Source organism: Semicossyphus pulcher, unplaced genomic scaffold, assembly GCF_022749685.1.
Source record: "Semicossyphus pulcher isolate SPU_LCO1_2020_fin unplaced genomic scaffold, fSemPul1.0.p SCAF_3, whole genome shotgun sequence".
Classification (NCBI taxonomy): Eukaryota; Metazoa; Chordata; class Actinopteri; order Labriformes; family Labridae; genus Semicossyphus; species Semicossyphus pulcher.
This window is the reverse complement of record NW_027211704.1, coordinates 8,595,524-8,623,228: the sequence shown is the minus strand read 5'-3', so window position 1 is coordinate 8,623,228 and position 27,705 is coordinate 8,595,524. Positions and strand designations below refer to the sequence as shown.

At 42.1% G+C, this 27,705-nt stretch overlaps 1 protein-coding gene across 2 annotated transcripts; it reads left to right on the top strand.

The window, feature by feature from the left end:
- The first annotated feature begins 9,177 nt into the window (after positions 1–9,177).
- On the top strand, positions 9,178–14,349 carry mych (myelocytomatosis oncogene homolog). Of its 2 annotated transcripts, XM_069679078.1 has the most exons (3): positions 9,178–9,371; positions 10,978–11,528; positions 12,497–14,349. In XM_069679078.1, exons 2-3 carry the CDS (start codon positions 10,991–10,993, stop codon positions 13,090–13,092), a joined length of 1,134 nt encoding a protein of 377 aa, XP_069535179.1. In that variant the 5' UTR covers positions 9,178–9,371; positions 10,978–10,990; the 3' UTR covers positions 13,093–14,349. The 2 variants fall into 2 exon arrangements, with proteins under 2 accessions (XP_069535179.1, XP_069535180.1); XM_069679079.1 differs by lacking the exon at positions 9,178–9,371 and having other exon boundaries at positions 10,759–11,528.
- The last annotated feature ends 13,356 nt before the right edge of the window (positions 14,350–27,705 follow it).

Below are 27,705 nucleotides of genomic sequence, written 5' to 3'. Positions count from 1 at the left end.
GCACAGACAGATGAACGGGCGCTCCTCGGGGGGATGTGATGAACCAAAGATGACAGCGTTTATTTTGCACACATATCTGGAGGGGAGAATTTCACTTCACTTTGATCTGAACACACGGTCGCTTCTCAAGCTGCTAACTGGACTGTAAACAATGCAGCGCACGGAGAAGGAAGTCTTGGCTGGAAGTCGTTTGTGATTTTGGATTCCCTTTTTTGCGACTTGTTTGTGACACTTCCTGCTTCTGAAGTTAAAAACTCAAATTATTTGCTTCAGCAGCTTTTGTTGATCTTTACTTAAAAACCTGAAACACATAACTAACAAAGGTGCTGACCTTACATTGACCTCTCCTGTCTGTCTCTGTACTCTTTGTTTCAAACACACAGACACACACACACACACACACACACACACACACTCACACACACTCTCACAAGCACACTTTGTCCTTATGAACCCATGCACATCAATCTGCCTTTGTTTGGTAATGCATGCCATCCCTCCACACACACCCACGGGAGTCTGTACTGTAATGTGTGTGTGTGTGTGTATGTTGTATGGATGGGTGTATATCCCTTTAAATATGTTACAGATGATTTCCGCTCTCAGGTCAGCTGATGCCGCCTCAGGATCTGAATGTGCTGTTCTGTGCTGTTCTTACACTAATAGCATCTTCCCCACTTAATTAACAGACCAGAGGACAAAAATAACTTTATTAAATTGGACAAGGACGCAATTTTTCCATTACTTAATTACCATCCAAAACAACACAAACAAACATTGTGTTTGTGTTGTTTTCAAATATGTTGCTTCATTCTCGGAAAGGCTCTACTTTTTCATTTATGCAACTGTGTTTAGACAATGTTACTCAAACAGGAGAAAGTAGTGCCTTTGTTGGGGACTATTTTCAGCGGTGGATTAATGCACATTTGGAGGGATCGGAACAAGATGGGAATTCCAGCAGCGGGATGGTGCATGTGTGATTGAGTCAAAATAAAATGTTCACAAAATTCAGCTATAGAGTAAACAGACTGTGGTGCTTCCAACCAGCTTCAACCTGAAGAGCAGTCCTGAAGGAACTGATGGCTATTTTTTTCAACACATTTAAAATATAAGAAGACTTTTTGGTGCATTTTGGCTCTTAGAAAAAACATGAAACGTCAAGCAGAGTATTTTTGATTCTGCATATTTATGTGTTTACTTTAAAAACGGGAAGCCAGGGTGTGACTTTTTGTAGAGATGTGAGATAATTAAAACAAATAAACCATCCATCCAATTCCCCCCCGCTCATCTGGGGTCGTTTAGCGGTGGCAGCGGGCTAAACAAGTTAGCCCAGACGTCCCTCTCCCTGCAACATCTTCCAGCCCCTCCTGGGGGATCCCGAGGCGTTCCCAGGCCAGGTGGGATATATAATCCCTCCAACAAGCTCTTTATCTACCCCAGGGTCTCCTCCTAGTTGGACGTGCCTGGAAAGCCTCCACAGGGAGGCGCACAGGAGGCATCCTAATCAGCTCCCCGAAATACCTCAACTGGCTGCTTTCGATGTGAAGAAGTAGCGGCTCTACTCCGAGCTCCCTCCGGATGTCTGAGATCTTTACTCTATCTCTATGGCTGACTGATAACGAGTGATGACCTATTACTGCTAGCTAAAACTTGGAGAAGTGTTTCATTTGATGCAAAACTAATATACGCCCCCATGTGCACAAGATGTTATTTTAAATACTTTATTTCCTGCAAATGACAAACTCTAAAATTTGTTTAAGAAAAACAAAGTATGTATGAGGAGAGCATCATACAGCCTTGGACCCTGGTTCCTTTAAAAGCTGCTCAGTGGTGCACGAAGACAAAAATGTTCCCACAAACAACCTGAAACTTTCATCGTAGAGCCCAAGACGCTTTTGTCCAAAGCGACGTACGTCTGAGAGTTACTACAACTCAAGCAACAATCAAGACAGGAGGGAAACAAACAGCTTCAAGTGCGACTGGAGACAGGTGCTGACAGGCAGCGCACAGAGGCAAAACACAGGGTGTAAAGAAGTAGATCATTAAGGTCAGATCATGAAAGAGTCTTTATCTTCTTCTTAAAGGTGAAAGGGACTCTGCGGACCAAATGGAGTTTGGTAACTCGTTCCACCACCGGGGGACTACTGAGGAGAAGAGTCTAGTTAGTGACTTAGGGCCCTGTTGTGATGGGAGTACCAGGCGCCTTTCACTGGCAGAGCGTAGTGGGCGGGAGATAGTGCAGACCTGGATGAGGGCATTCAGGTAGGCAGGGGCCGTTTTTGTTGCTGTTTTTCTTAGGAAAATAACCCGTACTTAACACCTTAAGAAATCATTTAAATAGGGGCTATTTAAGTTAAGTACTTGGAAGTTAATGTACCAAAAAAAACCCACATATTAGCTGATTTACAGACGTCTCTTTCACAATTCAAGTGTAAGACTTTTTGGCCAGTGTGCTTCATATTACAGACCCAGAAAATTAGCCTCAAAGCCTGGAGGCGTTCCTGCAGGCTTGGCCCTGTGCATCATGGAGTGGGACGGAAAAATTGGATGCAAAACAACTTTTCCTTCTACAAATCTTCCTCCTTGTTGGGACTGAGACGGGGATAAAGGTGAGAATCTTTGCAAGACATATGTGATCGATTTTTACTGGAAACCTTAAGGACATTGTGTACACACCTTCACACAGAGGCTTAGCAAAATGTTTGGTACATCCCCTCTCAACATCCAGCGGCCCCTCCCACACACACACACTTGTATGCCGCCCTGGAGAAAGTGCAGCAGGATGCACTTTTCCATGTTCCTGGCAAAGCTGTGGTTACTCCCTTTGATGACTACCACCAAGCATGCCGAACCACACACACACGCCACATGAAGGCTGTTCCCAGAAGGAATGCTGCACTCTTCCTCCTCCTCCTCCTCCTGCAGCTGACTGAGGTCAGACGGACGCTCGCTTCCACTAAAATCCCAGAAGGAAAACTCCACCCGAAACCACTTAAACCCTTTAAACCAGCGGCTGGTGGTCTGCCTACATGTTTGGCATTGTTTGGTGTTTTTGTCGTATTGTTCTTTATCCTTGCTCTCGTGCCAAGTTCAGACTTTTCCAGAAGGTAGAAAATGTTCCCTTAGTCTGAAACAATAGGGATTGTCAGGATTTGGTGCCTGTTTTCCATAAAAGATCCACGTTCATAACCTGTAATGAAAGCTGTTTGAACTCCAAGAGGCCACAGAACTGAATCACTCTTACTGTTTAAATTAATCAAGAATATGGAACACAAAGAAAAAGGAAGAGGCTACAAATGCATTCAAAGTCGAGCCAGGGCTAAATTTAGCCTCGCTTTAGAACGCTGCAGGAGCCCGATTTGTCAACAGAGCTGTCAATCATGAGGTCACACCCCCTTTTTATAGTCAGAAAAATGAACATTTGGACATAAATCAGCATAAGAACTAACTATAATGACAGAAACCATGTTTGAGAAAAATGTATTTGATGTGTATTTTGACTTTATAGTTTGACTTATGTCCCATCTGTTAACATGGAGGAGGCGGGCTATATGACCTATACTGCAGCCAGTCAGCAGGGGGCAATAGAGAGGGTTTGGATTCACTTTCAGGACCTGTCATGTCGGCCATCTTTTTAGAGATGGGCGTCCCACTTTTTTTGCGGCCCTATATGCTTCATATTATGAAGCAGTAGGTACCCCTTTAGTGTCAGTTATGCACATGCCGGATCAGCACTCAAGTTAGCTACAATAAATACGTCATATTCAGTTAGACTTTCAAAATAAAGGCGCAACGTTATCGGTAATCGCAATAATAAGTGAGTTCAGTGAGTGGGTTTTGTCCTTGAAGGTGGGGGGCATGGAGGAGGTGGGCTTTATGAGCTATTCTGCAGCCGGTCAGCAGGGGGCGATAGAGACTGTTTGGATTCACTTTTAAGGAGCTGTCATGTCGGCCATCTTTTATACAGTCTATGACTTCAACATTATATAATGTTGTGTGTCTCTCCTGGCTTTTGTTCCACTCAGACTTCACTGATGTTTCATAAAATCCCCCTTTCTTGTTTTCACTTTGGTTGTTTCTTTTCTACACGTCAAAATAAACCTTTTGTTTAAGTGGCAGCTCGGGTGTGTGTGGTCTTTCCTCTTTATCCTCTCAGGAGCTGGGTTGTTTGACAGTCAACATCATGATTTAGGCGGCACTCCTTTCTTTATTTTTTCAGCCCGCGTCGTCTTCGCCTGTTTATTGGAACCAACCTGGAAACATAAAATGCCTCGCTGCCTGTTGCACGTGTGGATGATTTTTCTCAGGACAGATTTAAATACAGCTCTTCAATACATCAGCACTAACATTTAGAGTGTGTGTTTGTGTGTGTTAGTGTGTAGGTCTGTCATTACACACTTTGGTGAGATCCTGTGGTGATGATGTGAGAGCTGTAATTTCAGAGGAATGAAGAGAAGATGCGTCTCTCTTTCGCTCAGTGACGACCTCTTTAACCTCGCTGTTCATTTGTCCTTTTAACACCTGTGCAACTTAAAGGTACGATACACCTATGCAACTAAACGTTATGTGCAAAGTTTAATTAAAGTGTCTTTTCTTTAAGTTACCAAGAAGTTAATTATTCTGAGGTATTTGTCCTGAATTGTGACGATTAAATTCATGAAATCTCTCCACAAGTAAATCTAAAGAGTCTGTCCATGACCACCTGGACCTGAACCAGCCCTCCAACCAGAGTTTGAGAAACTTCCCCTTCAGTGGTGTGTGTGTGAACGTGTGTGGGTCTCTGCGAGTGTGTGTATGAGCTCATTCAGTAGCTGCAATGTCTAATTAAAGCAGGCAGAGAGACAGGCGGCAGCAGCAGCCTGTCTGTCTGCACAGAGACACACTGCAGGATGAAGAGTCCTAATAAGGAGGAGATCACCGTGGTGGGCGCACACACACACACACACACACACAAACCGAGCTGTAATCCCTTTCCCAGGCTCTCTCCCCCCGTGGTGTCTGCAATGTGTGTGCGTCCTATAAGCTTTGTGATGCCTTCAAGTTCACTGGGCCAGTCAACCAGTCAGTCGGTTTGTTGGTCAGTCAGTTATTTAACCTTTTATCTCGTCAGTCGGCAGATGACTGTTTATACAGGGAGCACACCTGAAGAAATGTAGCCTGTTTTTCGTATCAAACATAATTTGACCCCGCTTTAAAATAGAAAACATTAATTGACCCTATTTTAACATATCAAACATTAAGCCCAACTTTAAACTTTAAAATTACACATTCCGCCTAACTTTAAAGTAATAAAGATTATTTGACCCCACTTTAAACAAACATAAATATTGTCACGTTTTTAGGTAGCAAACATTATTTAACTCCACTTTCAAATGTCAAACTTTGTTTGACCTTGCTTTAAAGTTTTAAACATTATTTTACCCTGTTCTAAGTTATCAAACTTTATTTGAACCCTTTTTAAGATGTTATAAATTATTTGACCCCCCTGTAAAACATCAAACATACACAGTATGACCCTGCTTTAAACTTAAAAATATTTGACCCCGCTTTTAAATATAAAGATTATTTGACCCTGTTTTAAGTTATTAAACAGTATTTGACTCCAATTCCAAATATCAAACATTGTTCCACCCTTGCTATAAAGTATTTATTATTTAAGAAGGGTAAAATAATGCTAAACATTTGACCACAGTTTAAAATGTCAAACAATTATTTGACCCCTTTGTAAGATGTCAAACATAATTTGACCATGCTTTAAAACATGAAATATATTTGATCCCTCTTTAAATATTAAATATTATTTGACCCCCTTTAAAATATCAAGCATTATTTGACCCCCTTTAAAATATCAAATATATACCGTATGACCCTGCTTTTAATTAAAAAAAATTAAATTAAAAACATAGTTTGACCCTGTTTTAAGTTAATTTGACTCCACTTTCAAATATCAAACATTTTTTGACCCCCGCTGTAAGTATAGAACATTTAAGATGGGTAAAAAATGCTAAACATTATGACCTAGCTTTAAATAGTCAAACATTATTTGACCCTGTTTTAAAATATCAAACACTATTTGACCCCTCTTCAATATATCAAACATTACTTGATTTGAGGTTTCAAATGAAATTGTTTTACTCATAGAAATTATCTGAATTTATTTCGCATTTAAAACATTTGTCAGATTCTCTTCAGCAGAGAAGTTTTTACAGCACCAGCTGGTATTCACCATAAACTGGCAGCGATAGCTTCCGATCAAAAGAGCTCTTTTGAATATTCGTGAAAGAGGTGCCTTTTGTATTATGACTAAAACAGTGACTCACTTTAGTCTTTTAACTACCACTATCAGTTGATCAGTATACAAACATGTTAAATGAGTCATTCACTTAGTCTACAACTTAGTCAGTTAACAAGTGAGTCAGTGAGGATGTTTAACTTTTCAGTCTGTGAGAGATAGGGCTGCACCATTGATTAAAATATTATGGGAACTGTAATCTTGGCCAGTCCAACATACACAGCCCAAAGACTACAACAATTTAAATATGTGACAAAATAGCATTAAAATAATGTACAGTCGTGCTGTAGAGAAATATGTACTGTATTGTGAAAATGACCTCACTAACAGTGAGATGCAATTGTTATCTGTCAAAATACTCACAATATGATTTTTCCCTCCCTTATTTCATTCAACATTTAAATGAATTATTCAGTGAGGAGTTTAGGAAGTGGGGTCGAGCACTCTTATAGGAATGAATGCCATTCTCCAAAACCACCGGCGCCTGAGTACAACATGTGCACCAGACTTCCAATAGAAGAATCCTTAAAATGACACTTTTCTAAATGAGGTTTTGAATGCATGTTTTAAAAATTAAATCAATTGTTTATTTGGGATTTTATTTGGACTCTTTGGGGCTGGATTTACGTGAAACAATTCAGAAAATCCCACAATTAAGGGGTTAGTCACAAACTAAACCAGTGACTCAGTCACTCAGCCAGCCTGGAGGTTTAGTATTCAGAGCAGAAACCAGGCCAGTCAGTCAGTCTGCCAGTCGGCCTGTAGGTGGCACATTAACCCACTTATTCACTAGCAGATCCCCCCTCTCTTTGTGTCTGTTAGTGCAAAATGTTCTGTTCTGCTCTGCTGCTGTGATCCGCCCTAAATCAGCTGCTACACACAAAAACACTGTCCAGTAAATGTGGAGCAGAACACTTTTAAATACTCAGCCTTGGTTTATTTTTTCTTTGAGGCAAAATGCAGCATAATCTTAGTTTGTGGAATTTGGAGTGCATTTACACTCAGCAATAATAGTTTCCATATGACAGACTCCCAACAAAGCTGTGATTATCCTTAAAAGTGCATAATGCATGAAGAAAAAGGCATGCACAAGCAACAATAAACATGCAGGGGCTGTTTATTTACATGTATGAAGATACACAGGTGAGTAAATTAGCTTAATACCAGTCTTTTGTTGTGTCTGAACCAGACTTCATGCATATTTCCCCATTTTTACATATTTTAGCAAATATTAATGTTGCAAAAAATGATATTAAAGTCGTTGTGAAAACATCGGCTCGTATGTCTTCTTAGCCTACATTTGTTGATTAGGATACCTGATGACCACCAGATGGACATGTGTAAATGTCATATTAAAAAGGCGTGTCAGTGTATTTAAAGGGCTGGATATAAATCAATGTATAAGGTCGGTTCTCGGTATGAAGACTGTGGGCTCTTGTTACAAGATTCCTTGCCGAGAACTCACGTGAACCGAGGCTGACTCGCGCTCTGATTGGCCGGTGCCTCCGCACGTGTACCGGCGAATCCTTGTCCGTTATGTAACGTGCAGTGCACGAGAGGAGAGCAGCATGGGGTACGAAGGAGGAGATGGAGGAAAAGGGAGGGCTGCGGTATCTGAGTGGGGCTGTTAGGAGTTCATTCATCTTAATGCACACTCCCTTAACCTACTATCACAGATTTTGATACATTTACTTGCATTTTTACTATTTTCATTTCATGTAACCTGTTTATTACAGTAATATTTATTTTACATTTTATCTATTTGTCTATTGATTTATGAAAGATTTGCAAAAATGCGAAAAATATTTCGCAGGAAAAGAAAAACAAAGATCCATAATATTTTTTATTTATTATTTGCAAAAAATGTAAAGTTTGAAAATGTGTTAAAAATATATTTTCAACAAGAAAATAGACTGCTAAAGTACAGTAGTCTTGACACTATAACTATAAATAAACGTGCATTATGTGTCTGAAAACTTAACTGTGCATAAGCTAAATGTGCATTAAAGGCTGATTTGTTTTGTGTGTGACAGTTTGAGATGGTTATGGCTGTAGTAGTAACAGCCTCGTAGGAGGAGTTGGGGTTAAATGGGTGGATGAAGAAACACTCCTGCAAGAGTTGGAATTGGTGGACAACGTGGCTCTGAAAGCATGCACCCTGTCTTTCTGCCTGCCTGTCTCTCTTACTGCTGTCTTACTACAGTTAAAGGTAGAGAGAGGGTGAGAAAGCATACGGTAACCCCCCCCCCCCCGCCTTTAAACATGCTGTAAAAATACCAAACCGGCTTACTGTACCAGCTACATTCCTCACTAATGACTGAGAAAGTTTTTCACGACAAATCACAAAAGTATCCGATAATGTACTACCGACCCTGAATGCAACGTTTATCTAAGTCTATTTTTCTAATTATATCTTTAAGAACAATAATCAAGTTAATTTAGTAAGGTTTAGATTGTCTGTGATGGTCTTTGTAGCGCATATGTACATCCTGAAGCAAGACAGACGGACAGACAGGCAGACAGACAGACAGGCAGTGAGACACCCGGCATCTCCGCACAATCCACGTGTGTTCTGTCCCAACTTTTACCGCCACCATTTTCCTGGAATCCCTTCCCGTGGTGTATCATTCCGCCGAGAAGACAACATAGACCCCAACTTCAATGCGAAATGTATCAATATTGCCGGTACCCCTGTTTTTCCGCCTGAATTTAATAGAAATTGGAACCGATGGAGAATATATAAACGATATATTTGATTACCATTAATGACAAATTGCTGGTTTTAACGTTTTGGCGCGATTTTGGTGGTGGCGGAAGGACACCGGCGAGTAACGGACTTATAAACCGAGCGACCCCGCCAGCCACACCTACTCTGTCTGCTCGTAGCGGAGGGGAAGAAGGAGAAAGAGGAGATAAACACCATGCTGCCGTGCTCCAACTTTAATTTTACACGCAGAAAATTACAGTCAAGCAAACTGTTGTAGTGTTTTATCTCTCCCTGTGGACTTACTTGGATATTTCGGACGTTTCCTCGATTTTTCTTCATTTTGAATCGCCCCTTCTATAAGGACAACTGAAGGTAACTTGGTGCATGCGGGTGAATTGGGGTTACCTTATGTTATCTAACTCGGCCGTATAAAGAAAATAAAGAATCCATATAAAGCCATATCTCTACAAATGAGGTGTATAAGTAGCCTCATTGCTGGTAGTTTAACCGAGCTTTTAGATGTTGCAAGCATGCGTTTCATGTTGTATGCAGTAGTAAAGAGGAAGAATGCCGGTTTCACGTGGAAACCCAGCGTTGCTGATCCCATGCGGGGTTTAAATGACCCCACAGCGGGTCAAACGACGGACTTCGAGCTTTTCTTTTTGCACTGACTGAGTTTCTTTAAGCCGGCAACTTTAAAATAGGATGGTTGCGTGTTTTGTTGCATTTTGAGATTTTTAAGTAAAATGTCGCATTTTTTAAAATTTGGTTGGAAATGTGTGAACATCATGTTCCTTTTAACAATAACTGACTTTCGTGCATAACAGTGTACGACCTAACGGGAAGACTGCATCCTCACCGAATCTGCATTCAAAACCTCATTCAGAGAAGTGTCATTTTTAAGATCCTTCGCTTTGAACTCTCATGTGCACACGCTGTACTCCGGCGCCGGTAGTTGTAGAGAATGACATTCATTACCGAGTTATGAACAGTAGTTTAGTGTTAAAGTTTGAGTAGGGTAAATGTGAAAATAAACACATTTAATTACTTAATTTAACGGTCTTGTCATGGCGCAGGTTGGTCTGTGTTTAAGTTCTGGTTTAGGTTTTCCAGGCTGACTCTGGATCTGTCTGCACACACTGCTGCTTTGTTCTCCTACAGACTGCTTATACATACACATACACATAAGCATGAGAGCTCGTTTATTATAGGATTTCCCCTCACAAAATGCGGCTTCCTCTTTGTTGACTTAGGTATAATTGTTTTTTCAAGAGTTTAATTGTACAGGATTTTGCAGTTTTGTGACTTTGATCAAGGGTTAACACTTAGCCCCAAGGACTATATATGATAATTATAACCTGTAAGGTCATGCTGGTTTTCTGCAACTGATATCTGCCCAGGCTTGGTGCTGAGTAAACAAGGTTTTGTGTTCTTTGGTTTTTCTGCAGTTATTGGTGTGTGCGTGTTAGAAACAGCAGCAGAGGTTTTAAGTGTTGCCTAACAAAAAGAATACAGACAAAAGCCGGCAAACTTTCCCTTAGCTTTTGTTTTCAGTGTCAGCAGGTAGCCGGGCTCCATCTGTGCCTGTTTTTATAACTTTCTGAGAAGGGAAAATGTAAATTGTGGAAAAAGGTGTAAAGTTCCTGCCCCTGTCTCTCCCAGCTGTTCCTATGATGTCATGGGGGGGGTGTTAAATCTTTGGGGTGATTTACGCCCTGGGTAGCAGAGTGGGCGGGGCTTAAGTGATGTAAACACAGATAAAAGGTGGCACTCTGCCTGTTGAGCTCTCAGTCTGGAGAAACTGGTTTACACTTTCACTACAACACGTGTCGCTGCTTCTGCTGGGATTTAGCCATTCAGACCTGACACGGCGCTGCTTTTGACACACTACTGGCTCTAAATCTCTGGATTTCAACTTTATAAACTCCTCTACCTCTCTGATTTTTATTCTTTTTGGTGGTTTTTGTTTTTCTTATAGATTCTGCATCAAAATGTTGCAAAGCTTCGCTCAGTCGCAGGACTGGCTTCACTCTGAGCCGCTGCTGTTCGACGATGAATTCTGCCAGAGTTTGATGAAGGACCTGCTGTCTTTGCCGACTCCCCCTCACTCCCCCCCAATGAAGGCCGGGATGGGCAGCAGTAAGCCCCTGTCCAAGGAGGACCAGTTGAGCTTTGTGTCGGACATCCTGCTAGAGGATCACGACATGCAGCTCGGCTGGAACTACGACTTCTTCCACTCCGATGCTGCAGAGAAGGACGGCGAGCTGAGCCTGCCATGCTCCCCCCTGGAGGAGAGCGGGGAGGACTGTCTGTGGCGGTGCCTGACAGGCGACAAGAACCTGGAGGAGAAGCTGGTCTCCACCATGCTCGGCTCCAGCCCGCTGCTGTCGGAAATGAACACCAACATCTTTGAGGAGATCGCTGGCTCCACGCTGGACTGCCAGAACCTGATGGACACTCAGGAGAGCAGCGAGTCCACGTCAGACTACGGATCCACCGGTGGAGAGCTGTCATCATCCAGTGACTCTGGTGAGTTCAAGGTTTAGCCAGAATGTTGGACCTTTTTGTTTTTAAATTAAAATATGATCTTATTTTTTAACAAAATGCCTCCTTTTTTAAATTCTTTCTTCTTCTATGGATGTTTAACTCCTGATCTGATAATAACAGCCGACCTTGTTATTGTGCAGCTTATCAGTATAAACAGTCCTCGCCCAAAGCTGCTTCAGTGGTATTTCATTGATAATTCACTGTTAATGTTTAGTGGCACTGAGCCCAAATTTGTTCTTTGAACTCGTCTTATCTGCACGGCGGCCACCCACCTGTAATCTGCAGGAGTGTTTTATGACTCGAGGATGAAGTTTGAGCGTGGGCGGGGCTTTAGCTGTTGACTGACACGAGGGGATGAAAGGTTTTAGAGGGAGAATTGACTGTAACTGTGTGTGTGTGACTCATGTTCAGCAGCTCCATCCATTACCTCCTAATGAGTCATCTTACCAACCTGAGCCCTGTGGCACCCCGGGGCTTTATAAACCATAGAAGAAGAGCACGACTGGCATTTCTTAAATTATCTTCTATGGATTTCCCTTTGCTACAAATGTACAAATATAAAAACATGTTATGTGTGGATAATAACTTTTCATACTTCACTTTATTGTACATTTTAGAGCAATGAAACTACTGTTTACACATCTAACTCATGCTGTAATCTCAAGTCGCTTTCAGTCATTAACAGAGGGACGGTTTGAAACAGTTGTGAGCTTCTGCAGGTTTATGGCTGTTTACAGTAGAAGGAACATTTTTACTACTGTGTGTGTGTGTGTGTGTGTGTGTAAGCCGAGCCCTCATGTGTACAGTGTCTACACTCTTGTTTTCGGTGTCAGCTCTCCTCTGAAATGTCATTGCGTCTTCACAGTTCAGATTCTGTTACCTCAAGGGTCAGAAAACAAGGTTATACCAGAAAACTTATCTGACCCTCTTCTTCTTCTTCTCTCCCACAGAGGAGGAGATTGATGTTGTGACCGTGGTGCGCTGCTCCTCCAGCCCCTCCCCTCTTCCCTCATTGGCCGACTTGTCTGTCCGTCAACAGAAGCAGGAAGAGGAGCAGCGAGCTCTTCAGCGCCACCACTTTGAGATCCATCAGCAACACAATTACGCCGCACCGTGTCCCGCCTCGCCGCCACCTTCGTCCAACAAGCGCACGAGAGGGAGCGACAGCTCATCGCGCTTCCACCACCACTCCTCCTCTCGCAGCTCCTCGTCGTCTTCCTCCTCCTGCTCCTCGTCCTCGTCGCGATACCATCACCACTCGTCCAAAAACTCCACAGAGACGGAGGACGAGGAGGAGCGGCGGCGGACCCACAACGTAATGGAGAGGCAACGACGCAACGAGCTGAAAAACTGCTTCATGCGCCTGCGAGATAACGTCCCCGAGCTGTCGCATAACGACAAGGCGTCCAAGGTGGTCATCCTGAAGAAGGCGAGAGACTGCATCTACGGCCTGGAGGACGAAGGCCACAGACTGCAATCCAAGAGGGAAAAACTCAGAGCGAAACAGGAAGAGCTGAAAGCAAGGCTGGAGAAGCTCCGCAGCTAATGGAAGAAACCATTCACTGCGTTTTTAGCTGTTTTAGAGACTATTCAGGAGGGAGGGTGGGAAAGGGAAGAGACTTTGTACAAAGACTGGGGGGGTAGGAGAGGTGGCGTTTCATGCTGAAAGAGCGCACAAATTTATCTAGACATTTCAAGGACTTTATGGTAACAATAGCTCTGTCTGGACTGTAAAGACTCACAACTGTTGCCATGGACAAACACACTCATTGCCTCAGATTTGATCATTCTCATGCCTTGACTGCTGACTGTTGTAGAGAGTAGGATTTTTAAAGTTGAAACGAGGACGGAGAGCAGATATTTTTTTATTTTAGTCGGGCTGGACGCACACTGAAAGATAAAACCTCTTTATTATTGTAGGAAGTTTGGGGATGCCAAATGGCGCGAGGCAGAAGTGCACGTTGGGTCAAATAATTTGAAGCCACATCAGCTCAGTAGTAGAATGAAACTTGAATATTGTGCTTTCAGGACGTCTTATAGCCATACTAACCAGTGATCCCTCCACTCTGACCCGCGTCTGATGCTGGCTTGAAGTTATTTGTTCACAGCACTTCTGTAAATTCCAAATCCGATGCTGTTTTTTAAAATTGAAGAAGGTTTTTCAGCGTGCTTTCAGCCCTGTTCGGCTTCAGGCGGACCCTTGGGCCCAACACCACTCTGTTATCAGGTTAACGTGTGATAAAGACAGTACTGTATAGACCAGGTTTGATACTGTACCAATGCACGGCCTCTGTTCAGTTCACCACCAGCTCACTCGCCTCAGAGTGTGTGTGTGTTTTCCAAGTTTGTGTGTAAGCTTTAGTTGTGACTTAACTGTTGAAGCTCAAAGGTAGCCATATTTAACAGCATTCAGGTTCTGAGGAGGCTGAAGCTGACGTTGAACTGAACCCCGGGCCGCGCTGTCGTAGCAAATCAGCCAAAGTCGGGTCGGAGAAAAACCTCTGGATAACGTTTGCATGTTTGAAACGGAGCGACAGACGGAGGTATTATTTAAAGGTTCTGGTTGGAGGAAGCTGCAGCAGCAGTGATACTGTGACATTTAGTTATTTAACCATTTTGCTAAGTGTAGAATTAAGAAATATGGTCTATTTTTATTATTCTATGACCTTTAGTCCAGTGGAAATTACTTAAATGTCATTGTGATTAACTTATCAGTTGCCCTCGTTTATCAAATGTTAAATCAAAATATTAAATTGTGTTGAGATTGTCGCACATAATAAAGTTGAGTTACAATTTCTTTAAATATGTCCACTTTTTAAGCCAATCCGACACACGATCATACGTCTATGATGACAAAAATAACAGTCATGTTACAAATACATGGTTAAAATCACATTTAGCAATGTTCAGAGGGCCACTGACCAACATTTTCCTGTTTTTAAAAAGATGGCGAAACCTACACTGGTGCCACTTTTCTCCCAATTGAGCAGTTATTTTTCATCACTCGGACACAAAATAACCGCTGAAGAAAGCAGAGAAAGAAATATTAAAATGATAATATTGAAGTTGGTTATTAAAGCTGTACGTGTTCCCCAGGCGCCTGTCGTATCGGTTAAATATCAGGTGTCTCGTTGAACTCGTATTTAAAGCTGGATCAGAAGTTTGCCAATGTTCTCCATTACATGTGCTGTTTGTAATGAAATGTGCAAATGGGAAACATTTGCTTGTTTGTGTCAAATGTCTTAAAATGCATCCTGATGTTTTGTATTATGAATAGAGTTCTTCCTCTTCAGTCTGACTGTACTTGAACAGAGCCTGTTCAGTAGGAGCAATGAGGTGTTTAATGGTAAAAACCTGTCTGCCTTGAAATGTTTCTGTTCAGGACTCTGTTTCCTTTTGTCGCTGTCCTGTTAAAACCTCGACTGCTTCCAAAATTAACCAAAAGCCTCCAGTTATTTTAATTTCACACTCACAAACAGCCGCCTTTTTAAAGTTCATGTTCGGAGGTTTTAACTCGACAGCAGTGGTGATTTTTTTTGTTCTTAGCATGATGAAACCTACCTCCACCTGGCTGCAGTCTGGCCTGTAATGTTTATTTTTTCTGGTTTAAATATTGTACAGATTTTTTTTATGAAAATGTAAATATTTTTGTTATTGTATCATAAATTATTTTTGTCTTTTTTTCTCAATTTTTTTTTTGTTCATTTTAATTTGAGGATTTGAAAGAAATGTTATTCTTTACCAAGCAGCACTTTTTTTAATATTGATGTAATTAAAGAATGAATGAGAGCTGGAAGTCTGCGTGGCTTTGTCACTTTTACGCACACACAAACACACAATCATGACATTTAGATATGTTTTATATATTTGAATGTTCAGTTGTTTTAGGACATGATAACAATGAAACAAAGAATCAAATATTGGTATGAAAAATGTCGGGGAAAAGTTAATGAGTTGAAATTGATCAAATATTTGACAATATACAAAAACAGCAATGCAAGGAATACCAGAACATTGAAAAAGACAAAAAAAGACCAAAAGATCAAATTTAAAAACACCTTTTACTTGGTCAGTAGCATTAGATAAATAAATATAGAGCACGTCAGTCATTTCTGCTTTTAGAAGCTTTACTTTTCATAAGTAAAAGTTTAAAAACAGAATACAAACTTAAACGTCTTTGTTGGGATTACATTTTGAAATGTGCAGTACTTTACTTTAAGTCCAAAAGTAATTACCCCATGGGGACAAATACAGATTAACAGCAGTATTGCTTTTTGGGAGGGTCATCTAGTTGGATAGAGGGTGGATGGAGCCACTAATCTCTACCAAGCTCACTAGCGTACTAGCTAGCCAATGCTAAGCCTGAAAACAGGAATCACCTGGGTGTTATTAAAGGTTGGATGGTGTGTGAACCTCATGGCCTACTATTAACAAGTATTTAGACCAAAACATCATGCCTGAAAACAACCTGCTGCACTGGTGAGGAATGTGATGAGATTTGATCCATCAGGTCCCGTTTGAGTTCAAACAGAGGCTGCAGTGAGTCAATCAGTTGGAAAAAAAAGCAGAAGGCCAAACACATATGGATGAGAACAAAGTTGGAGAAATGTCTTTAACATGGGCTGACTATTCTTCAGATTTAACTTGTGTTCAGATTTTAACTACCAGTTTTAATATTTGTCAAAAGTTGTATGCTAGCTAACATTAGCATCAGGGCTTCAATGTTCACTGCTCAACGACTCTGTCTCCTTGCCTTCTCTCTTATTGGCTGTTCTGGTTCAGCTTGGAAAGTACTGACGTATTCTACCAGATTTTAAATCCTTAAACCCTTTTTGAAATTACTGAGGGGGCACCGTTTAGTTTATAGCCATTCTCTTTGTTTGAGATTGTATACAACGTACGGCCTGATTTCTCCACTGATTGTCGAAGGGGCGAATCAGGTTTAAACTGGTCTCACCTGACCGCAAATGGTGATCCCATCCTCGCACAACTACACTTTATTTTATTGGTAATTGTAACATTTTGGAGGGAAAATTGTACTCTTGTTTTATTCTCAACAGCAGGTGGGACAGCAAGAAGCTAATGTGGCTAGCAGGCTAATTAAAGCATCATAGATAAGAAGCCCACAGTCCTCATTCCGCATGAAACCCTCACACACCTGTCACCTCGCCAGCCCGTCCCAGGTGTGAAGATATTTGAATGTTTCCTCGGGGCAAAGTGTGAGGCCGCAGCAGAGAGGTGTGTTGTGCAATCTGAGCTAAGTCCATGTGTCCCTGTGTGCATGGGGAGCAGGTGGACATGTGCCAGGTGTGTGTGTGTGTGAGATATACTCTCCAGTCTCTTTGTTATCTGGTTCCTCTGAAGCGTAGGAGTGTTTCCTTTTAAATTCACTTCTGGAAAACTGACTGGCATGCTGAAGTAGATTTTTTTGAAGATCTAAATCACAGAAATGAGTTCTCCAGAGACCCCAAAACTGTTAAGCTTTAACTTTCAATGTCTGTTAAAACACAAATATAGAAACATTAAAGTTACCTCTAAAATGCAGTAGTGGTTGTAGCTTCTCGTTGAGAGTCAGATCAACTTTAGATTTGTTTTGTACACTCAATGAATGAGAGTTGAATAAATGAGAGGAAAGTTAAAACTTTTAAGGGATACAACAGGAAAAACAAAAAATGTTGTGCTTTACAAAACATAAAATCCCAACAATAAAATACACAACAATGTAGGAAGAAAAATAGGAAGACAAAAATAATTAAAAAACTTAAAACAATAAATAACTATGGATAAAATATAAAAATTAAAAGAGCCTGTAAAAATAAGTCTTCGAAAGGGATTTTAAGAAGATAAAAAGCAATCACTATTTCCTCCAAAATGTTGAGCAACTTTTTACTTGATTTACAAACTGGTTGTTATCAAAGTTAAATGGATTAAATTAATGAAAAGAATTATATTGTTTACGTTTAAAAAATAATTTATAATGAGCATTAAAGTGACAGAACGGGGAAAAAACATGTAGGAAATGTCCTTAAAGTGGAGACTTGACAGGTTTTGTGAATGTTCACTACTTTTGATTTTAAAGAAAAACTTAAAAGAAAAACTGTCACATGCAAATATATCAACAAAGGAGGAGAAAGGTAGAAAAAAACAGGTTTCCTACGTGGAAGGAGGTTTAAAGGGTTGATGACTGACATTCTTTCTCTGTGTGATGTATTGAGTAACCCAGAACCAGGACAGGTATGTAGGTCAAGGTGAGTATGTGGCTGAGACTGTCCGGCGTGTCAGATAGCAGCAGCGAACATATCCCTTCAGATGTCATAAAAGGCTTTTCATCTGCGAGCGACAGATTAGGTTTGTTGTTTTATGAAAGAGTGCAGGGCGAGGCCTGATAGTCACTGTGCTACATACACACACACACACACACACACACATACATTATCTCAGGCTGCGTTCACTGTTAAAACATCGTTTTAAAGAGTCGTTATAAAGAGGTGGAGCTTTGTTGTTTGTTGCATCTTTGTTTACCTTTTTTAATTTTTGTTTTTGCCTCTAATTATCTCATCGCTTTTTCCCAAACTGCATTATAGTCCCTCCAGGAAGTTGCAAAGTTGCAATTGTCATGCGACTTCAACCAATTTCGCGACCTTGCAATTTGGCCGCAAATCTGACCAATCATCCTGTTTCTCCTGCAGATGTCGTCGTGTACGTCACCATCACAGACTGTACAAAAAGATGGATGACATGACAGCTCCCTAAAGTGAAGCCAAACCCTCTCTATCGCCCCCTGCTGACTGGCTGCAGTATAGGTCATAAAGCCCGCCTCCTCCATGTTAACAGATGGGACATGAGTCAAACTATAAAATCAAAATACACGTCAAACACATTTTTCTCAAACATGGTTTCAGTCATTATAGAATATTTGGACATTATGTAAGTTTAAGTATTCATTTTACTCACAAGTTTACTTTTAATTAGTTATTTGATGCTATAAAAAGGGGGTGTGACCTCATGATTGACAGCTCTGTGGACAAATCGAGCTCCTGCATTGTTCTGTTCCCGAATAGCAGAGTAGAGGAGGAACGGCGAGAGGAGACGTGGCTCCAGTGTGATCTTCTCTCTTTCATGAGCTTCCTAATCCGACCTCGACCTTCAGTGCCTTAACAGAGACTCTATAATGTGACTCCATGATAATAAAAAGAGACATGGATAACTGTTAGCCGTCCACTTAGCCACTTCCTGACGCCTTGTGTTGTGTTCCTCGCTTTCCACCAACCAGAGGCTCTGTTACTGATGTGTGTCAGTGCTGATCTTTAAGAGTGTTTGTTCAGTGAGACAGTAATCTCTCTCTCTTGTTAATGGTTTTAAACTGCTGCAGCAGCTGAAATAAAGAGTAGAACCGTCAATGTAATAAAGCACATAATGATATCATAGAATCGACTTGTCGCCTTTCTGCTGTGTGATGACGCTTTATGCTTGGCGTTGACTAGTCGCTCACAGTTGTCATGCTCCAGCGGCTGTTCGAGCATAGGATGATGAAAGGCTGATGATGAAGGTGAGCCTGCAGCGGGGAAACAAGCCAGGCTTGAGCCAGATTTTGAGCTGCAGCTTTTGGCCCGCACTTCTAGAGCTGTGAGGAAAACAGGGCACGACGTCACTGCGTTATTGTTGCACATTATTGCAGATATGATTGCAACTGGTTGTTGTTTCTACTTGCTCCTGAATAACGTGTGTAAGCCGTCTGCTGTTCAAAGCACATGCGTTTTGCAAATACATATTGTTGCTTGTTGCAAAGCATTCCCTCCTCCTGTGGTTGAGTCGACTTGTCGACTTTTTGTCGGTAGCGGCTGTGGCTCAGTGGTAGAGTTGGTCATCTTTCAACTGGAAGGTCAGAGGTCTGATCCCCAGCTCCCTCTGCCTACATGTCATAGTGTCCTTGCAAGATACTGAACCCCAAAGTGCTCCCGGTGGTATAGCCATTGGTATGTGAATGGGTGAATGTGACATGTGGTGTGAAAACAGCTTTGAGTGTAACCCCTAGTGCAAGCGCAGTACGGAATCAGCATTTCATAGCAATTGACTTCAGTTTTTACACATTTTATTTGGTTTCTTGTCACAGAAATCGACAATAAGTGATGTCAGAAGACAAACAGCTCACTCAGCCAATAGGCTTTATTGGAGCGTTTGTCCCGGTCGCTCACAGTGGATGAAAAAAAGCCTCAAAACATTGCAACTGTTTAAATAAGCAGCCACGAAATCAGACACTTTCGGCTGCAACAATCACAGGAAAGGCTGTGAAATCCTTCTTTTGTTACACGGCTGAATTTATGCTTCTACGCGTAGCTAAATGCTAACAGAGCTAGCTGCGATTCCAAGCCGTGTATTTAGTCGCATTTAGTCGCATCATGTCCAAAACTTGATGGTTTGGATTAAACTGAAAGATGCCAGTGTAGTGATCTGAGAAGTTCACAAGGAAACTTTCTGGATCCTTTTAACTTACTGCAGTTTGGTCTTTTGTTGATTTCACAGCAGAAACAGACCATGAGCATGAGTAAAACACACACACACACACACAGTTATAATGTCCTGTGTTCAGAATGTGGTTTGGACTGAGTTATGTAATAAACTTTTCTCTGAGCTCTGTCATTATTTTCTGCACTTCTGGAAAATGAAACAAACTTCAGCCTCTGGGATCATCTGAGGTAAATCTCCCTTCTTCTTTTTCCATCTCTCCTCTCCTCTCTCTCATGTTTCTCTCTCTCTAGTATCTTTTTCCATCTCTCCGTATCCATCCTCTCCCTCTCTCTCTCTCTGTGGTGACGTGGCCGATCAGAATGAATGAGTCAGAGTATTTGGGTCACTGAACCACATGAGAAGCAAACACAGTCAGCTACTGTAAACAACTACACACACACACTAACGTCTGTTACAGTTTAACGTTTAAAGTGACACTCCACCCAAAGTCTAACTGGATCAGACACCCAGCTCCGGCCTTGTGTTTGAGCTAGCTTCAGCTGACTGGTAAATTTAGCTGTTTGGAAAAGAAGTGTGGAAAGAATATGCGCCAATATAACTAAACACAGATTTTTCGCTGGATTTTGCCAATTTACAGGTTTTTTTGGGCATTGGTGCAAGCTAATTTTACACTTTACAAATGTAAATAGGTTCGGCTGTAAGCTGTAAACACAAGGGTAGAGGGGAGGGTTGATGACGGCTGAAAATGTCCCCACATTGTCCCGGTGGGCTGCATGTGTGAAACATTTTTCACCCCGACTATATGCAGACTTTTTCCTCCCAGCCTCGTCGGGGTGAGCAGATGTGTGAACGCAGAAGGTAACAGGAACATTCACAGCGAGCATGTGGGCGTGGCGATGATGTTTGCATCATGTGACCGGTGTGAAACCAGAAGAGAGACGCATGACAGGGTGATTAAAAACATCCGAGGTTGAAGAAGAAGAAGGATCGTTTACAAGACGACAAAGATGTCTGCAGACTGGAGAGATGAAGAGGTGCAGGAGCTTCTGGCTGTGAGGGCCGACGACTGAACTGCGTCAGTTGTGGGGACCGCAGCGTACTTTTAACGTTATGTCCTGCCTCGTGAGCAGAGTTGTGACCAAGTCATCTTTGCTCAAGTCCCAAGCAAGTCTCGAGTCATTATTTCTTGGGCAAGTCAAGTCACAGGTTATGTCAAGGCAAGTCAAGTCAGCCGAGTCAGGTCACTTTTTTTCCACCCAAGATCCAGCACTCTTACCTGTAGTATCCGGTCTTTATAAAGAGAAAAGATAAGGTATTAGTAGCCCGTCTAATAATGATATTATTGGCCAACTTATATAACCTGTTCAAAAAGTATGACAATGAATTGTATCTGTATTATCTTGGCACAGACGCAGCCATGATGATGGTCTGGTCTGAGACAGCACTGAGTAGTAACGAGTACGACTGGTGAGGCTTCTCTTTGGGGGCTTTGATTTTGCTTGTTGCTATAGCGAGGAGTTTGACTGACAGCCAGTCATCCAATCAGGACAATCACATACGGGGAGCTTTTTGAGTCGTCCAATCGTGATTCCCAGTTTGAGCTGCGTACGTACTTGATAGTTAGACAGAAACTTGACAACATTAAATTTTATCATTTTATATTTAACAGTTCACATTCAAACTTATGAACACACACAAGTCATCTGAGTCATCATCAAGTCATTTATTTTTTGTCAAGTCACAAATCATCAAAACAGTGACTCGAGTCGACTCGAGTCCAAGTCTCAAGTCTACATCTCTGCTCATTTCCCTATACGACAGGGAAAATCTCCCGCTGTGAGGGACGTGTGTGTGTGAGGACAACTCTGGAAATGTTCAGACTGACTTGAAAGGTTCTGGATATTGACAGGGAGCATCACAGTCACATTACCCTTTAGCTTTGTCATCAAGCTCAAGAGTTTTCCTGCCGGCCATGAACTAAGAAGATAAATGTGAATGTTACTAAACTTATGTTATACTTAGCAAAGAGAGGAAAATCAGTTTGCTAATCGAAATTCTCTTGAACAGCTCCCTATAAGTTTTTCAGGACTTGGTGTAATAATGCCTGTGAGTGATAAACACAGCAGTTGTCTCTTTCGTACAGTCGCTGTGTGGCAGCTGTTCTCCGTCATCCTCTTCATCATCATGTGTTCACGCTGAGATGTTAAATCCACACTCGGGATGTGACTCAACAGCCAGTAAGTCCTCGCTCCTTCTAGCTTCTTCCGTCTAGCTGACGCAGCTGTCCTACATTCCCCTCATCTGTAACCCATTACCCAGAAACCTTTGCTCTGGTGCCCGGCCAGGAGCTCCCCCAAGGGCCGGCGGCCAGCTAGCTCTGACGCTGCGTTTCCTGTCGGCACGTCACCGAGAGTCATGTTAAAATAATAAGACTATTATATCAGAGCTCAGTCACGAGCACGAGACACTGAGCTGTGTGTGTGTGTGTGTGTGTGTGTGTGCAGCCGGCGGGGATGCCAGGAAAGTGTAAATGTGTGTCTGTGTGTGTTTTCTCTGTGTGTGGTTCTGGTTGTTAAACTTGTTTCACGCAGAGAAAATGAACATAATTTGCGGCCAGCCTGTTCTGAAGTTGAAAAAATCTTCACACTCGAACACCAGGAGCTAAATGCTCTCATTTATTTCAGCTGTCTGGACATTTTTTAACAGAGAAGCTACTCTACAGTAAACTTGCTGTCTTGCTTTCGTAGAAAGTATATTTTTGTGTTTTGTCGGCCGCACAACAGGGTAAAATAAGTAAAAAACAAACGTTTACTTTTAACACAATACAGAATAAAGAATATAATTCTGTCCAGTCGACATTTTTACCTTCTGATGGATCTGTAGCTGAACTGAGCGTATTGATTATGTCCAGATGTGTGCAGTTAGAGTCTTTGTCTGATTGATCACTTCAGAGTTGCCAGTGGCCGTTTTTTAAAGCTTGGGTGGGTGCAGATGAAGCGAGTGTTCCTGCAGGGACGAGTTTCTCTTCCCTAAAATCTGCAACTGAAAACATTCTGTAGTGCATCGTATAGAATCACATCATTAAACTCATCTATGAGTAAGAGAGGGCAAATTTGTGAACCATCTCCTAAAATTTCAACTGCAACCAATAAATCAAACGCTCTGACCAAAAGACAGGAAAGAAATCTTGTCTCTTTGGCTGTCGCAGGTTTGTAGGTACATCCATGAAGTGATTGTATGGCTTACCTTCCTGCCTGTGTGCACTCACAGCCCATTAGGTGTTTTTTTTTAAAGCTAAAGCTTGCAAGAAAGTGGAAGAAGATTGGCAGAGAGCAGTAGTTTGATTGCAGTAACGATGACAAAGATCTCCTCTCCCCAAACCACTTGTGGACTCGTCGTGCACCATAATGAGGCTCAGCGGGAGGTTTTAGGGGAGGTTATTTGACCCTTTCCAGTTGGATACTTTCAAAATCCAGGTTCTTTTTTTTAATCTAAAAGGCCACTGGTCAAAAAACCTGCTGACACCCGGCTTTTTTGCTTAGTGGGAAAGGTTACAATCGGCATTCAGACTCAGGTCAAATGACTCTGCAGTAGACCCGGGTAATTATCGCCTCGGCTCCGATCGTCACTGATGGGAACACAAAACCTGTGCCAACACGTTAATCTCCGCGATGCTGTGCTCCGTCGGTAACTTCTGCGACTCCTTGTCATCTCAGCTACAAATTCCTTGTCTCCGTCCGAGCAGCGCGCGAACATCTTTCCAAATTTGTCAGCGACGAGTTTGATAAACAGACTGAATGAGTAATAGATACGATAAAGACCTAACCAGCGTAACATCTTCACAGTTTACTAACCCTGTCTCCGGTACGTTTGTGACGTCAGACGGTGACGCAGCAGAAAAGACACCGACAGGAGAATACTTCACTGGCAATGGGAAAAGAGACAATCGGCATCGATAAGCAGGTCTTCCCGGGTCTGAAAAACCCTCGTGAACACGCTAGTTTCGGTGGGAAAGGGGTATAAAGTTGACGAGCCTAGCTGTAATATTGGAAGATTCTGCAAACTTAAAGATTATGTTCACCAGCAATGCTTATAAATGTTACAGATACAAGATATTTTCTTCCAACAATATGGAGAATGTTCCTTCCTGTTCCAACATGACAAAGCCAGGTCCATAAAGAAGAGGTTTTCCCAGTCTGGTCTGAAAAAGTGTTGACCTAAATCCCATCCAACACCTCTAGGATGGACTGGAACATAGACAGTAAGCCAGAACATTGAACATTAGTGTTTGACCCAATTTCTGAACCCATCGTCTATCATCTGACAACGATTCAGCCTCAGCCTGCTTCAGGTTCTCTGGTATAGTCGGCTGATATCCCGGCCAAGACTTCCATTTGTGTGCACTGGCCATTGTTTACAGTCCAACTGGCAAACTAACACGTGAGAATGGAGTTGGAGTTCAGAGAAAATGTCTATGACTGGATTGTTATTTGCACTCATAAGCAGATTTTTGTGATGTTTGCCGAAAGATTCCAGAGATAGTGTTGGCCGAAACATACCGCCACTTTTGCTCATCGCACAGACTGCTGCCCTGCAGGTAACAGAAAGCCAGTTTAGACCCAATCTAGGAATACATCAGCTCTATTCTGACGATATATCTTCTGGGAGTGAGAGTCAGCTTTTTGGGGCTTATGGTTTAGCAATGAACGACTTCCAGCCAAGACGTCCTGCGCGTTGCATTGCTTACAGTCCACTTATCAACTTGAGAAGCGACGCGTGTTCAGATCAAAAGTGAAGATAAGATAAGAGGAGAAGAAAACAAATTTTAAAACGCTCGTTTGTTGAATGTAGGCCGGATCGATCGTATCTGACGCATTCGAGACAGTCCGGAAATCTAAACGCTGATTGGCTTTGATCTAGAGTAGAGCTGAACTTGCATGCAGACTAAAACAGTACAAAAAGCAATCTAGACCCACACCAGAATACAGATTGTGTATTCATATGCTTTTATAGAGATTAGTGTTCAATTTCACCCAAAAATCTCTGCAGCCAGCTGCAAAAATCTAGTTGAAAGTCGAGAGTGGAAGAAGAGACGATTAATGCTCATGTTTTGGGAAGAAATGGTTCTGACGGGAGCGTCTCTCACTTTTATCTGCTGCTTTTTTAAACCAGCAAGAATCCCTGATTAAATATCTGATTAGACGGGTTTTATTGCAGTTTAGTTTCCCTCCTCTTTGTTTTAAAACTACATTTGAATCCGCTCTGTTCCAGCTGCTAGGAAGCAAATGGGTTAACACTTTTTCACAGGTAACAGAGACCTGAAGGAAACCACAGATGATGTTTCTTTCAAGCGTGTATCTACAGATAAGATGCGTTATATAATGTTCTGCTCAGTCTCCTCCCTGCTCTGATGGCGAGGCGTTAAAGAGCTGATAGTTTAAAGCGTCAGAGGAAACATCTCATCGTGGCTGTTAGATCTTTGTGAGCATGTCAGAGCCCTCAGCTTTGACGCGGTGCTCTGAGCGTCAGGAGCTGTATGTGTGAAGGGGGTTGTGTGACACAGGGTCAGAGTGTTCATGTGTAAATGCGGCTCAGACTCGGCGGCTGCAGCTTGTTTACACCTCCTGTTTGCTCTCATGTCAGAACACCCCCCCTCCCCCTGTCATCCTCATGTGTCAAAGTGGTCGCCATCAAACTATGGACGCATCATTAGCACGCTTAAGGAAGCAGCCTACTGTCTTGTTTCACACGTCTGTGTTCTCTCTTGTGTTCTGGTGTCGTTGGATCGAGGCTGTGAGGTGACGCAGAGTCTGCTTCCTAAACTCTGACCGGACTCGTGTTTCACGCACGCTGTGAGAGCCGCATCGGGTGACCACAGTTATTCAAAATGTTTGTAAACACCTTTAAAGTGGAAAAGGACGGCCCTGCTTACATGTAGTGTTGTGATGCGTCTTGGGTTATCAGCTCCAACCCAAAGACCCAAAACACCCAAGACGCATCGGGCATCTGATGGCTGGCGTTATCATGCGTCCCCCAGTGTGTCTCCAGTGTTTCTCCAGTGAACACTTGTGATATGATCTTCTCGCTCTATATGCAAATAAACAGGTAGCACCAATCCTCCTCATTTGCCTATTAAAACACAGGAGAGACGAGCCAGAGAGAGGGAGCGGGTTCATGCAAACAGAATTGACAACATGATATAAAACCTTTGTTTGATCATGAAGCTTTGTGGTTTTTCACTCAGACTGGAGTCTCTGTTAACGACAAAGAGACTATTATAAAAGATGTTGGAATGACATGAAAAGGATTAAACCAAAACACTTCAGAAGAGCGACAGCAGAGAAATATAACAATGACAGGTGAGTGGTCTCTCACTCAGCGTCATTGTTGCCCTGGTTAAAGAAGGCAGGCGGTCCTTAATGAGGCCCAGGACTCGCGTTCACATCCAGGTGTCAAAGCTCTTTACAGGCCGTGTTACCGCCTGGTCTCACTCCTCAAAATATCACGCTTTAAGAAGCCCTGTAGCGTCATTATCTTTTACCTCTAAGTCTGGATAATGAAGACTGTGAAAGTTCATTGGATGGGTCAAACAAACGTACATTTTATGTACACCGTTCTCCCGTGATAACGAGTAATTTCCGTTTGTTTTCTCGAGATCTTGACTTATCTCGTGATCTTGAGATAAGCGCTGCAGCACTGTAACGTCTGATGATCATAACTCGTATCCCCAGAGCTGCAAAAGCACGAAACAAACAGGCTTTACTTAACTCATTAGTGTGGGCGATGGCAGCATGGCATGTCCTGGTCTGTAATACGGTAAATGGATTGTACTTATATAGCGCTTTTCTAGTCTTTGTACACTGCAGAGGCTGCTACGTAAAGTGCCCAACTGTCAATCAGTGTCAAAGTTGGCTATGCCACCGGGATCAGTTTGGGGTTCAGTGTCTTGCCCAAGGACACTGCAACATGTAGACTGAGGGAGCTGGGGATTGAACCCTCGCACCTTCCGATATAAAGACGACCGACTCTACCGCTGACCCTCAGTCTACTGTACATGTCGACGTGTCATATCAAGGTGACCAGTCTGTTCTGTTTTCTAGATCGACAGGAAATTATAGCGTTATCACGAGAAAAACAGCTTTATTATCTCGAGATAACGAGATAAATAAGTCGAGAAAACAATTGAAATGAGTCAATAAAGGTGTGGGTGCATTTCTGCCTCGGGCTTCCACATTAAACAGACTTTATGATAACTGGAGTTGCCCCTTTTTCAGTTTAAAAGCTCTCTAGGATTGGGTTAAAAAATGCTTTGTATGCTGTATCCTATGTCTTAATCAGAAGTACTTGAACACATCATCAAGGAGGAGTTTTAAAGTCAGACCTATTTGACTCAGGCGTACTGTCTTCTGTGACAGATCACTACATCTGAGAAACTTTCATGTCCTGTTAGATCATTTTCGACGGGTACCGAGAAGAACTGAGACCAAAAGCAGCCTGAAACATCCTGAAACTTCTTTATGAAAGCTAGAAAACTAGACTTAAAAAAACATGGTACAATGGATTTTACCCAGTGCCACATGTTTTTTTGACCTTGTGTCAGCCAAAATAAAATAATTAAAATAGCACTGCTTGGTAAAGTTATCCCCCAGATTGATGATCCCTCCCTGGGTCATTTCTTTAAAGTATAAAT

Coding starts and splice junctions, on each gene's coding strand:
- mych (XM_069679078.1), top strand. CDS start 10,991: ATGTTGCAAAGCTTCGCTCAGTCGCAGGACTGGCTTCACTCTGAGCCG. Junction 11,529..12,496: donor GTCATCATCCAGTGACTCTG/GTGAGTTCAAGG, acceptor TCTCTCCCACAG/AGGAGGAGATTGATGTTGTG.